Below are 15,831 nucleotides of genomic sequence, written 5' to 3'. Positions count from 1 at the left end.
CATATGCCCCAGACCCACCCAACCTGCTCCATCACAACAACAAACCAAAGAAAATCAGCACACGCGTGGAGGCGGAGCAGCAGCAAAGGAAGACCCCGTCTCCCTCCCAAGGCCTCGCGATGTCCTGCACGGTCGCCATCCCGAGCTCGCCGGTATTCTCTCCGTCGCGCCGCTCGCTCTCCTGCAAGGCCGCCTCCGCCTCGCCGGAGACCGTCTCCATCTCGTCACCCGCGCCGCCGGCGCCCACGGCCGGCTCGCCGCTCCGCCCGTTCGGGCTACTACGCGCCCAGATCCGCGAGGAGGCCTCTCCGTCTCCTAAGACGTCCTCTGCGGCCGCCTCCGCCCCTGCCGGGTCAGTGCTGAAGAGGCGGCGGCCGGCGCCGCTCATGGTGCCAGTCGATGGCCCGGCGGCTGCTGCCGCCGCTGCGGCGGCTGTGGCTGCGGTGGAGTCGGATCCAAGGAACGAGGTGGAGGAGGAAGGGGATGAGTTTGCGGTTTACTGCCAAAGGGGGAAGGGAAGGAGAAGGGTGGAGATGGAGGACCGGCATGTGGCCAAGGTTGCGCTCGGCGGAGACCCCAAAGTGGTATGCTCGATACAACTTCTCTGTTTGTTATTAGTAATTTGCTCGCACGATTTTTGCGACATAGAAGTTGGGATTTTTCAGATTCGGGGCTCTCCGGATGGAAAATTTCCGCCGTTTCACCTGAAATTATAGAATTACTAAACTTTCTCCCTTTTTCCCCCAACCGCAGGCGTTTTTTGCTGTATTCGATGGTCACGGCGGAAACAGCGCGGCAGAGTTCGCTGCCGAAAACATGCCCAAGTTCATGGCGGAGGAGATGAAGAAGGTCGGCGGCGGTGACAATGGCGAGATTGAGGGGGCTGTGAAGAAGGGCTACCTGAAGACGGACGAGCAGTTCCTCAAGAGGGAGGAAAGCGGCGGCGCATGCTGTGTCACCGCATTGCTCCAGAAGGGCGGACTCACCGTGTCCAATACAGGAGATTGCCGGGCTGTCCTCAGCCGGGCAGGAAAGGCGGAAGCGCTCACCACTGATCACCGTGCCTCCCGTGACGACGAGAAGGAAAGAATTGAGAACCTGGTAAATAATGCTTGTCCCTTGCTAAACTGGGTTATTGGTTGCAAGAACAGATCGTGTTGTGCTTGTAAGTTTTGAGCAACTTATGAGAATACTCCAGTTCTCTGCAACTTATGTGCATTTGTAATTTTCAGGGTGGATTCGTGGTGAATTACCGAGGAACATGGCGAGTGCAGGGCTCTTTGGCAGTGACAAGAGGGATAGGGGATGCACACCTCAAGCAGTGGGTGGTGGCTGATCCAGACACGAGGACACTCCTTGTCGACCAACACTGTGAGTTCTTGATACTGGCCTCTGACGGCCTGTGGGACAAGGTTGAGAACCAGGAAGCCGTGGACATCGCCAGGCCTCTCTGCAGCAACAACGAAAAGGCTTCTCGCATGGCTGCCTGCAGGAGGCTTGTCGAGACAGGAGTTTCCAGGGGCTCAACCGACGACATCAGTGTCGTGATCATACAATTGCACAAGTTCTCAGCTTCTTCTTAACTTAATTGCCGGATGGACTGGCCTCACCTGGAAGTAGCACTAACAGAGTAGTGGTCAATGAGATGAGGAGGATACCATATGTTACTTCTTAGCAAGCATGATTTTAAGGTGCTTGCACTATTTTGCTGGGATTTCAGCATTCTATTTTTTTGCAGCACCATTCTTTGTGTAGTTAAATCAATTCCATTCATTCTTTGATTCTGATGTAATAAGGTGGAGTTAGTACTCACCTCATTCTTTGCCTATGTACATGGTTGACTGGCCGTTCTTTCTAGATTCATTTATTCAATATACTTATTAATATATATACTCCATTTCATGAATCTTCAACTATTTCACTGTTCTAATCCATGTATTATATGCTCGTTAGATTGTCAATTAGTCAATACCAAAAACATATTCACTTTAAAATCAGCTAATAGGAGCATTAACATGTGCAAACAATTTTGTTTCGATTGTGCAACCCAACAATCGTCCAAATAAAGGCTAAATACGTGTGAGTAACAACTTTGGCCTGCTCATTTTTGCATCATATCAGCATATTTCATCGTCGAATGGTGCAAATTGTTAAGGATTTCCTCCGCGACCGTGGTACCTGATGCCATCTGTGTGCAGACAGATACCGTTAATGAAGGAAGTTTGGAAAGACAGGTAAGACAAGGATTTGACCGTTTGTTTCACACAAACGTGCTACATACAGCATGAATATCAGTTCTTCCGCAACCATAGCACCTGCTGACACCTCTGAGCAAACAGATACTGTAAATCAAATAAATTTCATAAGACAGGCCGAGCTATATAATACTCGTACTCCAGTATGATTAGACCGTTTATTTCACGCCCGAAGACTAAATCATCACACGCGCTACCGCCGACAGTAAGCACATGATTGATAAACTGGTTAGCCGATCGGTTCTTTCCACGGCAATAATTGGCAACAACGAATCACGCCTGAAACAGAATGGCTTATAGATTTAAGTATGATGCAGGCGCTGAAGCCACCACCGGTCACGGGACCGACGGTCCGTCCGTTCAGATCGAAGTATAACTATAAGTAACCCTCGTAGAAATTTGTGTTGCTTCCAAATGAAACGCGTGTTGGACTCCAATAATGAAGTTATCCGCGTTGAATACGATGGAAAATTGGAAATATCGATCAACTGAGAGAGAGTGTGAGAGTAGTAGTAGTCGCAGCAGCACACACATTTAGTTCGATTCGCACACGGATGTGTGTTCAGACTTCAGACAGAGAAGTTAGTCAAGTCCTTTTTGTTTTGAAGCAGTTTTAGTCAAGTTTCTGATCAATGTTTATACAGAATTTTTTATCTGTACTCTGCTGTTGACACGTTTTTGTGTTGGGAACTAATCATATTAATCTGACCAAAGTTTTGTACGAGGACAAAACGACTGGAAGCAGCAGCAAAAGACTTCAGTTTAAGTTGGCAGTAGTTCCCCTAAAACATCTCCCCTATATCTCAAAATGGAGGACTTCCCTAAAAATATTCTTTCCTAAAAATTGCCCAACTCCAGCAGTTTCCCTAAAAGATCTTCTCTATTTTATATTTATTTGAAATTCAACGGCTACCTCTCCCTTTAGTTCAGATCACAGCACATAATTCCAAATCCAAATGGTTCGAAGTTCATAATTAGTACAGATTACAATACAGACTAGCTGAATCCAAATCCAAATGGTTCGAAGATCATAATTATTAATACATAATAGATAATACATAATTGAGAATCGAGCACATGGAATCGTCCATCACCATTCCAGAAAATCAATGCATAGAAGATCAAGCTACTGCTTCTACTGCTATATGATATAAGGCTGCCCCCCTCCTCCATCTCATCCCCTGCTGTCCAGCACCGCCCTCCACTCCCCTGCTGGCCACCGGCCCCTCCTCCTCCTCCTCATCCCCTGCTGGCCACCGCCGCCCGCCCCAGATCGAACAAAAACATAGAAAGGAGAAGGAGGGAGGGCGGGCAGTACATGCAGGTGGCGCGCGTGGGGGCGGGAGGGAGGAACGGTTGGTCCTCGCGGTCGATTGGGGAGGGATCGGGCTCTCCGATCTGTAGGGGAGAAAGAGCTCTGGATTGGGGACGCTGAAATATCGGGGATGCTTTAGGGGAACTACTCGATGTCGTTTTTGGGCTTTTTTCTCCTAAATTTTGTATTGGGGAGGCTTTAGGGTAACTGCTGAACTTGCTCTTAGGATGTTGCTATTGTGATAAGTAGTGCCCGTGGATAGTTCTTTCGTCTGAGGCTGCATTAGTCCTCAGTTAAGACTGCTGTTTTTTACCCTGTTTGACCCTGTGACATAACCGTTGGTTTCCTTAATGAAACCAGGCTTTTGCTCTAAAAAACAAATTCGTACGGGACTTCAGCTACTTATTTCTCCTGTGACATCGATGCAGGCTTAGGAGGCCCATTCTAGTGAGAAAGGCTTGTCTTGTACTGCTTTTTTTTTTTTTTGCTATCTGCAACCTTACCGGCGCCCAATAGTCAAATTTAGGTTGAGGCGAGCGTGGCCCTGCCCCGTTCCAAATGCTAGTACAAGCACAAGTGCTCCCATGGCACATGCTTCCAATTTCTGGTGGCACGGTATGCTTGCTGAATGAACGTGGATGCAATTGAGGGCATTTTGTATTAAATCAACGATACTTGTTATGGACAGGAGGTGGTAAATCTAGATATGTTGCTTCTATCATATGGACACTGCAATTGACATGACTAGTTCATAGAGTGTACCCAAAAGGCTAGAGTTCAGCTCAATGAAGCTCGGTAACAATATAAGTCTTTCGCGTCAAAGCAAAACTCAATTAGGCTCTCTTCCGCACGCGCGATATGAGTGAGGGCCTGTTTGGTTGCTACCGTGACTACCTCGTGCTAGAGCATCTCTTGAACATGCTTGAGGTTTGTTTGGTTGCATATTTGAAAAATCATTGGTGACGGCTGCCTGAGAGTGTTGCTTGTTGCCATGCCATGCCCGGAAAATCGGAGGCTTGAGCCTCTCCAATTTTCTCTAAGCTCGGTGAAGTATTGCTGGCTGTGTGTAAAGATAAAAGGAGCAGCACAACCTGTGGATAAATTAAGGACGTGGCTGTTTCTCAATTGCCTAATTTTGTAGTGAAGGATTCATTGGAATCACCCACGATTATTTATGAAGATAATGCCGCTTGTATTATGCAAATGCAAACAGGTTATATAAAGAGCAATATAACAAAGCACATTGCTCCTAAATTCTTTTATCCCCATGAATTACAAAAGGATGGAGAGATAAATATTTTGCAAACGAAGTCACGTGATAATCTAGCAGATTTATTTACAAAGTCTTTACCAAATTCTTTATTCCAGAAGTATGTAAATGGAATTGGTATCAGACGACTTCGAGATATATAAGATTCAGGGGGAGTAAACTCCTGATAATATATATAACCTGATTATGATCATTAGATCCTTTACATTGTACTCTTTTCCCCTATGAGTTTTTCCATATATGGTTTCTCATAGAAGGTTTTTAATGAGACAATGCTAATACAAGAATTTTTCTCCTCTTTTTCCCGATGGGTTTTAAAGGAGTTTTTCACGGCATATTACATAACACAATTTTATTCAGATTTTTCCCACATGATTTTTCTGAAGAAACGTTTTCAAACATGATGAACAACTCACAAGGACAAGACAAGACATGATTAGAAAGAGTGTTAAGAAATTAATTAGTTTAATCATTATCTTGTAATTAGCACCGGACGGTTGCCTGTGTGCAAACCGCCGGGCGTCCTCGTGCGTGAATCTTCCGAACAGACGCGACCGTTGCTTACGTCTGTCCGGAAAGAGACACCTCTTATACCCTTTATATTTCCGAACAGACACGGCCGTTGCTTACGTCTGTTCGGAAAGAGACACCTCTTATATCCTTTATATAGGAATGTCAATCATGGAATAAATCGTCCCTTCGTTCAATCTCGTTCCATTCTAACACAAGTGACGCGGTGGGTTGCGTAGGTAGCAAACGGTTCCCGAAAAAATCGCCTATCGTACCAGGGCCCACAAATCAGGAGCACCTCTCACTCTCAGTCTCAGGCGTCCGCAAAATTCCCCCAACCGGTAGCTGACATGCGGGTCCGAGGACGCCCAGCAACAGTTACGCTTCCGCAACAAACACCAAAGGCCCAGGTGGGCCTTTCCCTTCTCGCCATAGACCAAACCCTGACGCCTGACGTGTCACGAGAGAGAAGAGACGGTGCGGCTGCTTCTTCTTCGCCCTTGTCTCGCCGATTCCATATAAGCTGCGCCGCTCCTTTTCGGATCTCCCCGCAGAGAAAGTGGGAGGAAAAAAAGCAACACAGGAAGAAGAATCCAGAACCGCTTCTCCGCCGCGCCCATCACCCGCTAAGCCCGCCGTTTGCGCTTCCCGACAAATGGTCTCGCTCTCTTCTCCGCCCCCGCCGCCGCCGCGGGCGGAGGAGCTGCAGGGAGGGAGGCCGCCGATCCCGCCCTACGTGAAGGCGGCGGCGGGGTCGCTCGGCGGCGTGATGGAGGCGTGCTGCCTGCAGCCGATCGACGTGGTCAAGACCAGGCTGCAGCTCGACCGCTCGGGCGCCTACCGCGGCATCGCGCACTGCGGCACCACCGTCGCGCGCGCCGAGGGCGTGCCCGCGCTCTGGAAGGGGCTCACGCCCTTCGCCACCCACCTCACGCTCAAGTACGCGCTCCGCCTCGGCTCCAATGCCGTGCTGCAGTCCGCCTTCAAGGACCCCGACACCGGCAAGGTCTCCGCGCAGGGACGCCTCGCCTCTGGGTTCGGCGCCGGCGTCCTCGAGGCCCTCGTCATTGTTACCCCATTCGAGGTGAGATTGCGTCCCCATGTTCCTGTTGCTTGTTACGAGTAGTGCTTCTATCAGTTTTTTAAATCGTTGATGATTTCTTAGCCTGGCTGCGATCTGTTCATGTTTTTTTTAATATAATTTGGACTGCTCTGGGTGATTCTTGCCGGGGTCTTAGATGTAGTTTACCGATGTAAAAGCTGCTTCGTTACTGCATAGAGAAAGAACGGAAAAGGACGGGTCTGGCAGTTATTTAATCTTGTGTGAGATTGATACTGTATCAGATGCATTTCTGACAACTTGGGCTTTGGGATTAGAAAACTATAGCCCTGTACTTCGCAACCAATTTGTAGTTTGCTAGTACACCATGTCCAAGTCCAAGCAACTGATCAAGCATTTGGCTGCTCTGCTTGCTCCCTCGATGTGTCAAATGACTCAAATTACAATTTCCTACTACCTCCGTTTCATAATTCTTGTCGAAATATTACATGTATCTAGACGCAATTTAGGAATAGATACATCCACTTTGGGGCAAATTTGAGACAAGAATTATGGAACGGAGGGAGTAGATTACAAGGACACAAACCACACTCACACCACCACACTCATGCACCGATGCTGTGTGAGTCCTACTTAAACACACCCTATAACTAGAGCGGATGCCGCTCAGTTAAATCCATGATCTATCTTATACCTCACAAGAACCGTGGGATACGTGCTTTACCAGTGATTGTGCATGCATATGAAGGTGTGACACACCAGTACAATGGTAGTCGATTCAAGGATTGAACTCGGGTGGGCAGGATGCACCACAGAATGCCTTACCAGATGCGGCTCACTTTGTGCTTTCAAATTACATTTGACCTAGAAGCTATAGCCACTTACCTGCTCCTTTCTTAATGTTGTATGAGTTGGCATTCGGAAGCCCACTAGAATGCTGGCAAATGCATGTGATTGAGAGTACTGAGAAAGGAGTAGTATCTATGAGGCCTTGATACATGAGTATGTATGAGGCCTTGATAACATCACTGAGGAGTAGCTATGCTTCTTCGTTAGTCCCAAGTCCCCACTGTTGGAAAAGGCATCTTTACAGTAGTATCTATGAGGCCTTGATAACATCATATTATTAGCAAAATCTAGATGGCCATTGACCAGAATGACGAGGTGGTAGGATCAGAATTCATACATGTCTAATTTGGAACAAAAATGTCTGGTTCACGGATTTCTGGTACTGTAAACAAGGGTGATTTTGTAATCCTACTATATAATATCTACAGTGCATTTTTATATTGGTTGGAGGTTCTTCTGATGTTATATTTGTTGTGTCCTAACCAAATCATACTGGTTGGAAGCACTATTAATCAGTAGAATTCACTATAAGGAAATACAAAAAGATAAGAGAATTAAGTGGAAGGTTGGCCTGAAAACGATCATGATGTATTTGTAAATTCAGGTTTTCCCCATCCTTGACTGTAACCGTAGCGATGTACCTTGTCATATTTATGGGGGGAGTAGAAATGTTTCTCATTATATAGAGCTTATCCTCTTGAGGGAATTTTGTAATGTTTCTTTATGGTGAACGCAGGTAGTAAAAATTAGATTACAGCAGCAAAAAGGGCTAAGCACAGACCTGCTTAGATATAAAGGGCCCATACACTGTGCCAAGACAATTGTTCGGGAGGAAGGCCTTTTTGGTTTATGGTCTGGAGCATTACCAACTGTCATGCGAAATGGCACAAACCAGGCAGCAATGTTCACAGCGAAGAACACATTCGACATTTTTCTCTGGAAGAAGCATGAAGGAGACGGAAAGGTTCTCCAGCCATGGCAGTCTATGGTCTCTGGGTTCCTTGCGGGAACTGCAGGGCCAATCTGCACTGGACCCTTTGATGTCGTGAAGACTAGGTTGATGGCTCAGGGGAGAACCGGCGACATCAAGTACAAGGGCATGGTCCATGCAATACGGACAATACATGCTGAAGAGGGCCTCCGAGCCCTGTGGAAAGGCTTGCTTCCCAGGCTCATGAGGATTCCACCTGGTCAGGCTATAATGTGGGGAGTGGCTGATCAGGTGATAGGCCTCTATGAGCGGACATATTTGCAGTCAGCTCATGTGTGACCCCCATACTTCAAAGCAACACTGAAATTTTTGGTAAGTCTTCGTCATTTTGAATTGGTGGCGGCACACGGAAACCGTCAAAGTAACTGTTCCAGTGCCTGATATTCATTGGTTCATTGCTAAGAGTTGGGTTTTGGCGGGAGCAATGAACTCATGTACTTTAGTTGTCAATAATGTCTAAACCCCTTCCAATTTTGATAAAAACGATGTTCTGATGACTGTGTTGGGTGTGATCTGAAATAGCATAGATCTGCTACTGTGCTCATCTTTGAGAAGGTAGTTATGTCTGTTCTTATCTGGGCCGGTTAGAACAAGTGAGGAGCAAACCTGGGCTCTGATTCGGCCCGATGACCGTCACTCTCTGGCATCTCTGCGGTCTGCAACTCTGCATGATTGGAACTTGCCTTTTGGGAGCTGTAACGCAGGCCACTGGCTTCGACTTTCAGGGCCTGTTTGCCTTCTGCCCAGATCCACCGCCCCAACCGTTGGCTCGTCAATTTGTGGGCGAGCGGTTTTGCAGCCCAGATTTCGCCCGTGCGTGGGCACAAAAAGCTACTGACGCGGGTGGATTCTCAGAAAAGCGATGCGGGCTCGCCAAATCACTGGCGTTGCAGGGGCGCGTCAGCCGCAAAGCAAACAGGCTCTCAAGTCCTCGACAGCCAAAGGCAGCTGGTACCGTTGGTTCAGCAAACATGCCAACACCGTGTTACCGCATGAAGTCCCCTTGCTCAGGATCTCACTTGTGGTTGTGGGGCAGACTGACCTCCAAATCCGAGACACAGATATGCTGCTGGTGACGCAACGATCATACTGCTCCGAAGCACTGTACCGCTTAGCTTGCGCACTACCTGTGCAGCTGTGCTCAGCTCATCCCCATCTCAAGTGGATCCCCATCTGATCTCCTGGTTCCTGCAGGCATCCAATTCGGGGCAGTGACGCTGCGGTTCTCTTTTTCACTCGCACTCTCTTGTGGAAAGACCAACGGATCTGGTTCTTCTGTTGTATGAGCCATTCGACCCTCGCCACAAACCGTCATCTGAAAAAGACCCTGGCGCTTCTTCTGCTGATCGCCCAAGTTGCTACACGCTTTCTACACAGGGTTGCTGTCTCCGGGCACTATATTATGTTTACGGGCAGATCAATCCATGTATGCTCTGTGCCGTGTACGTTCTTATCCGGCCGTCTGTGGCCGACCACTAGGCCATTGTGCGTGGCCGCAACATCGGGCTGCAAGGATTAAGGCTCCATCTGGGAGACTGGAAAATTTGGGCGTATCTCTGAAGGAAATGCAATGATCTGAACTTTCTGTGGTTAACTTCGGTGATGTGGAACGCATGATTGGCTTCAGGAAAACCGAGGACTAGACTGGTTTTCTGACCGTGTAATACTGTGACCGGAGGCTGTGGGCAGAGAGGCCGTCCCGGAAGACACCAAGGAACCCAGCAACAAATCGTCTCTAGCCTGATTTTGCCTGATGCTGCTGTTCTCATCTGCTGCCTGGCCTTTCCTTGAGGCGAGTGAGACGGGTAGATGCATGAATCACTGTGGGGCTGTGGAAAGTCTAATAAAAGATCTTTCTCGATGGCCACATATGTTTTCCCCGTGCGTTTCTTTAATTTGCAGCGCCAAGATATCCTGCCCAGTTGGCTATGATGAGTCTGATCATCTGACGAACCCCCACAATCATAAGAACAGACCAAATGTATCGTGTGGTGACTTGCCGACCACACAGGACGGACCAAGCAAGATGAAGAACACAGGGGTTGCCCTTTCTCGTCTGCCCAAGTCCCCAACAATGGTTTCATCTCAAACATTGAACGGCTCTGCTGACACTGCAAGTCTACCATTCTATATGCCATGCCAAAGTTTGAACTTCTCTTCTTCTCTCCTTCTCTCCTGCGGGCTTCTTGATTGTTCAATATTGAACACCTCACCTGGTCATATCCAGATGATGATGTAGTCATCATGTGTGCCAGTGGTGCGAGTGATTCACTCCACACCCCGCAAAGCAAAACTTTTATCCATTGCGATGTGTGAATACTCGAATAATTGTCCTATAAGGGTGTAGGAACTAATAAATATCTGTGTACAATCGCACATTTGGACTGAAAATCATGGCATTCGATATATAGGACTATCTCTTTTCTCCAAGAGTTCTATTCTTGGATATGGACCAATGAAGAGGAAGAGTTTGTGCGGCTAGATCAGCTTTTAAATCATTATATTTTTAGAGGCAGAGGTCAGCTATGCCTTGACTGCTAGTTAAGCAACTGTTTTTATTTTTGCAAAGTTGCCCCCGCACTTCCAAAGCGAAAAGAAAAAGATGCCTACAAAGTTTGCTTCCGTGTATGTCGCCTGCAAAGTTTCCAAGGTAAAAAGATCAAATTGCATTGTCAGTTTGTCACTGGAAAAGAGAGACAGCGATGCTGTTTGCACTGATAAGGTCTTGCGCAAGTTCATGAAAGAAGAGATTACTTCTGGTGGGACGTGTCCGGCCAAGTTTGGTCTCGCACAGCAGTTAGGCTGAAAAAAGGCTGGGTTGGTTTGTGTATTTAGCAGATAATCATAATCAAGCGATTTTATATTGGACTAAAATTCGACTTGGATACATGTTCGACCTGAAATTCGGAGCCCAGCAGCAGCCTGCATTATATACTTTGTCGGCTCAAAGTTGACCAGAACCATTGTGCTCAGCCGGTAGTATATGATAATCAAATCACCTAAACGACTTTTCATCAACGATCAACATGGCGTGAATTCACTGCATTTCCAGCAAACGTAAGCACTGTTCATCGTAACTGAAAACTAACCTGTGGTTGGCTGATCTTTTCAGATGCCCACATATATTGAGTGTACTCAGGCACTCAGCACATGTTCGTTATTCCGTTGGGAAGTGAGCCACAGAGCGTGAGCAACCGATTCCTCAGCCTTTCCCCTTTTCTTCAGAATTCAGTTCGTCAACTTGGAGTAGTTGAAAGGGCTGCAACTTGTAGCAATAAACAACAATAATTTTTTTGTGCGAATCATGGAATACTAAACTATATAAATAAAGTCAGACTTATATGTACAACAATGGCCGATTTAGGTCATTTAATCTCTGCGTCATCACTAACAGGATATATATATATATCAGTCTAAACAAGACTAATAAGTTTAGGTTCTTCCCGAACAAAAACAACCGTGTCGTGCACTTGTGCTATACGTCTAGTGTGACAATGACAGTGGCGATCAGAAAGGCGCCGACCTCCTCCTTTGAATTTTATTTTTTCTAGCGAATGAATTGGGCATTCAGGCCAGGCGTGGTACTACGTCGGATGCCATGCTGAGTTATCCATCCATATATATGGAGCTACAAAAATCTGTCCTACTACTTGCATTTTCCTGGGGGGCCACACACTGCCACTAACATAATTTCTGCAATACGCTGACATGACCCGGGGAAATTTATGTGGCAAAGTGACGACTCAGATGTCACAGGCAAGTAACTAAACAAAAAAATTGGTCGTGGGATGGATGATGCACGAAGGCGAGGGGGACAGCGGCTTTGCGGCCGGCCGGTGCCGTGCATCTCACCCTGGCACTCGCCACTGGCAGAGGAAAGATCCGCCGTTCGCGGGCACGGCAACTTGCGCCCGTTATAACGGACTGGGGTTTGGGATTTGATGGAAGTTGTTGCCGGCATACACGAACTAGCTGGTGCTGTGGTAATCCTTCAAATAAAATTGCCTGCCCGCTGTCCAGAGCCGGCACGGACATGCCTCGACAGACAGACAGATCATACCTGCTGCCTGCTTGTCTTGATATGATGAGTGTCAATTATCATGTTTACTTTCTAGTAGTAGCTCTGAAGCACGTCTCTTCAGCGAAAAACTTGCCATACTGAGACAACTATCAGACACGCCTAGCTGTAGCAGACATGTATCCAAGTCACGAACCAAGCAAGCATCCTAAGTGGTAGAGCTCCACACAACAGCGGGCCGTCGAAACAAGCACACGATGTAGTGTAATTTGTGTCCGCTTAATTACATAGTTCTGGGATCCTTTGGTTAAATTGGACGGTCATGTGGCCTTACTGGCGAGCAGAAGCAGCCAACGAGCGACATGACCTTTTTTTTTCCCCTTCTCCCGCTCCATCGAAGAGCCACAGCCGGTAAAAGGCAAAAAAAAAAATCCACGAGCTAGCTAGCGCATCTTTTGCGTAGCATCGACGGAGACAGTTTTACGCATCGTTATCAGAACATGGCTAGATCGGCACAGCAGGCCGGCCCGGGGCCAAAATCCCAGAACACGGCACGAGAGAGATCTTGCTTTCACCGTGTGGGTGCTGTGCACGTGACGGCAACATGGCCAATTTTTCCTGCCGTTGCTGCTCGATGCGACTAATACCACGCGCCTTTCTAGCAAAAAGAAAAATGTCTTGGGCCTGCGTGCGTGCGTGACGCGGCGGCCGGTTCGCCGCCACGGTCCACAAACGCCGCGCCACACATGCATGCCGTATCGGGCATATATCCTCGCACCAGCGGTCCGGCGCGAAAACTGGCACGAAAACGACCGTGCGGTGATCCAGGAGGACGGCATGCGGCTCGGCGGGTTCGGCACGATCGCGCGCGCGGCAGCGGCAGCGGCACCGACCCGGTGATTTCTCTCGGCCTCGCCTGCGCGGCCAGCACCCTGGTCCAGGGCTGTCGGTTCCGGCCGGTTGCCTCCCCACGTTTCCCTGTCCCGGCTAGTGTTTAGCGTCCGAAGACACCGCGCCGCGGCAATCTGGGCGGTCGATCCGTCGCTGCCTCTCACGCCGATGCCATGGTGCAGCGCAACGAGCTAGCCCCCACACGTAAAACGTTTCTTTCTTCCGTTGGCCGTGCCGGTCGTGCCGGCTTATGGCGGAAGATTCAGTTGATCATTTGAATTGACTGCTGCTTCTTTCCCCCTTCCGTCGTGGAAAGGACTGGTCGCGCATGCAGCAGTACTAGCTCCGACGTACCGTATCTTTGGCATGGGCAGCGTGCTGAGAACCTGGCTTGGGTGGGCGCGGATGCTTTAAGTAACACGGAACACACGGGATCGTTTGTTTTAATTAATGAGAAACAGCTCTCCCCACCCTGGATTAGACAATTGATTATGCGCCTGTTAGCGGCCCTCGTCCGTCCTCGTAAGAATGGGATGGAGGCAGCTCCTCCAGAAAGCGATGCCCAAAAGTATTTTGACCGGGAAAGATGTACGTACTCTGAGAGCTGCAAAGTCGTGGGCCAGCCTTCCCAGTTTCCTGTTAGATTGGTTAGTTGGTTAAGTAACCAGGAAGCCGTAAAACGTGATGGGAATCTGGTGTCAGAGCAGGTGGCGTACAAGCAGAACAAAGGGATTCAGACAAGTGAAAACCTGAGCGGTGATTTTTTTTTTTCTCTTACGTTACTTGTGTAGCAGTATCGGGTGCTTCTTTCGCTGGACATCCTCACCACGCAGCGAGAATCATAGCAGATCTTATCCGGCATTACATATACGACGAGTATGGGGAGGTTGATCGCATCAACCACTAAGCCACACATGAAAAAGAAAGTCAAGATCACGAGCAAATGGATGCCTAGCATCTCTTAGCTAGCCCCGGCGCTAGCTTGGGGTCCATGGATCGGTTGGATATATGTGCCCGGCTGCCCCGTAATAACTAAGCCGTTATCTCGCACACATCCGGGATCTCTCGGACCCTAAGATAAGAAGATATGCACGAACGCCGGCCACATAATCCTGTCTAGACATGCATCGGCGTCGTGCCAATGTGCACTCCCCGACGCAGGTTTAAGCTTCTTCTTCTTTTTCCTTTTTCGAAACGGAACGCACGTTTAAGCTTGAACGCGGTGCATTTCTTTCCCTGGTGTATATAACCTTGCAATGTTTGCTTCCCAAATGGGGCGCACATGAGTTGTGCTCAGTCGGGCATATAGAGAATGTTCCTTCCGATCATTGCTAATCACCCACATCATTGGCTCTGGAATCTCTGGATTATCAGATACTGCAGGCTGCAAATGATTGCCGACCTGTCATATGCAAAATCACAATTGTTAAAGTTATGTCCAATTATACGAGCCCGAACCAGGATTAGTAGGAGGATGCAAAAAAATTAAAAAATCTCATATCCACCGAGGGCTTCCAACAAAATAGTTGCAGGCATCTACAGTAGTTACTGTCAAAGTGTCAAGCTGCTCATCATCTCAGATGTCGCAGTACTTGTACTACTACTCTACTACCAGGTCGGTGGTTGCGGGGCTCGCTTTGCGCTTGTGTGGCTCGGCCGCGAGCACGTCCGCCTTGGCGGCACAGGAGCGCCAATGGGCGGGGAGAAACCGAGCGCGGCGATGGCGACGCACGCGTCAAACGCCGCGACGCGATCCCACGAGCCACCGATCCCACACGACTCGTATCCCCGCCCCAGGCCACAACTTTCTTCCCTACCTGCTTTTCTTTTGGCTGGCCAGCTCTGCGCCGCTCGTGTCCTTCCATGTCATCACAGCCTTGCGTGTGCGCGTGCCATGTCAGCATCTGGGATCGAGCTCCAGATGTGTAGGGTCATGGCCTCATGGGAGGGGGTGTGCCGTGCATTGGTGTTTGGGTGGTTTATCTATCCTTTCGCTGATATTTGGAGTCAGACACCAAGATTGGTTTTCTTGGATGCTAGTGTAGTTATGTGTGGACACCTGAATCGCAGGTTTGATGTGTAGACTGGTGCTTATGGACATGGCAAGATTTTCACTGAGTTCTTGGTACCTTTTTTCTGCTGCTTACGGTGTGATGCTGACATGTGCGTGCACTCGGAGATAATTCCCATGTCACATCCAACAAGATGTTTAATCGGCGTCACAATTGTTTGCTTCAAACTGATAACAGCTGGGAAAAAACAAAGACACATAAGGCAATGCATTGGGACATGGAGTATTAATACTAGCTGGCCCGTTCAAAGGTGCGCAACGTCGATTGCATCCATCCGCATATCCAACCCGAACCCTCGATGGCTCAATCCATGAAACAGACCCCAAATGGATCCTCGCCCATGTGGCCTCAACGGAGCTGCACCCCGAAGATAACACCACAAGTTGCACAGCACTCGCTATCCGACGCAAAGCCAAGCCAAAGGGCCTGCTAGTTGATTGATATATCCCAGAAATATTCGAGCGATTTAATATCCCATCCGCGCCCAACATGCGAATCGAGAGGAAATCGTAGCCCCCAAAAGTAAACACGCCCGAAATTCTCGCCCACAAAAATATACGCAATGCCGGAAAAGAAAACACCCCCCCCCCCCCACACACA

The 15,831-nt window shown here is 48.4% G+C and overlaps 2 protein-coding genes across 2 annotated transcripts; both read left to right on the top strand.

Moving 5' to 3' along the window:
* On the top strand, window positions 1–1,906 carry LOC100830459 (probable protein phosphatase 2C 32). Its single transcript, XM_003558106.4, has 3 exons — window positions 1–584; window positions 754–1,101; window positions 1,233–1,906. The coding sequence occupies exons 1-3, from the start codon at window positions 120–122 to the stop codon at window positions 1,581–1,583; spliced, it is 1,164 nt and encodes a 387-aa protein (XP_003558154.1). The 5' UTR covers window positions 1–119; the 3' UTR covers window positions 1,584–1,906.
* Window positions 1,907–5,791: 3,885 nt separating this feature from the next.
* LOC100829840 (mitochondrial succinate-fumarate transporter 1) lies at window positions 5,792–8,792 on the top strand. Its single transcript, XM_003558104.4, has 2 exons — window positions 5,792–6,434; window positions 7,996–8,792. Exons 1-2 carry the CDS (start codon window positions 6,006–6,008, stop codon window positions 8,527–8,529), a joined length of 963 nt encoding a protein of 320 aa, XP_003558152.1. The 5' UTR covers window positions 5,792–6,005; the 3' UTR covers window positions 8,530–8,792.
* The last annotated feature ends 7,039 nt before the right edge of the window (window positions 8,793–15,831 follow it).

Source organism: Brachypodium distachyon, chromosome 1 (genome assembly GCF_000005505.3).
Source record: "Brachypodium distachyon strain Bd21 chromosome 1, Brachypodium_distachyon_v3.0, whole genome shotgun sequence".
In the NCBI taxonomy this organism is placed as follows: domain Eukaryota; kingdom Viridiplantae; phylum Streptophyta; class Magnoliopsida; order Poales; family Poaceae; genus Brachypodium; species Brachypodium distachyon.
This window is presented reverse-complemented; position numbering and strand designations above follow the sequence as displayed.

What these genes read in the sequence shown, in the direction of transcription:
- LOC100830459 (XM_003558106.4), top strand. Translation starts at nt 120, where the DNA reads ATGTCCTGCACGGTCGCCATCCCGAGCTCGCCGGTATTCTCTCCGTCG. An exon ending in TCGGCGGAGACCCCAAAGTG is followed by an intron (nt 585 to 753) that starts GTATGCTCGATA and finishes CCCCAACCGCAG; the next exon opens with GCGTTTTTTGCTGTATTCGA. An exon ending in AGGAAAGAATTGAGAACCTG is followed by an intron (nt 1,102 to 1,232) that starts GTAAATAATGCT and finishes TGTAATTTTCAG; the next exon opens with GGTGGATTCGTGGTGAATTA.
- LOC100829840 (XM_003558104.4), top strand. Translation starts at nt 6,006, where the DNA reads ATGGTCTCGCTCTCTTCTCCGCCCCCGCCGCCGCCGCGGGCGGAGGAG. An exon ending in TCATTGTTACCCCATTCGAG is followed by an intron (nt 6,435 to 7,995) that starts GTGAGATTGCGT and finishes TGGTGAACGCAG; the next exon opens with GTAGTAAAAATTAGATTACA.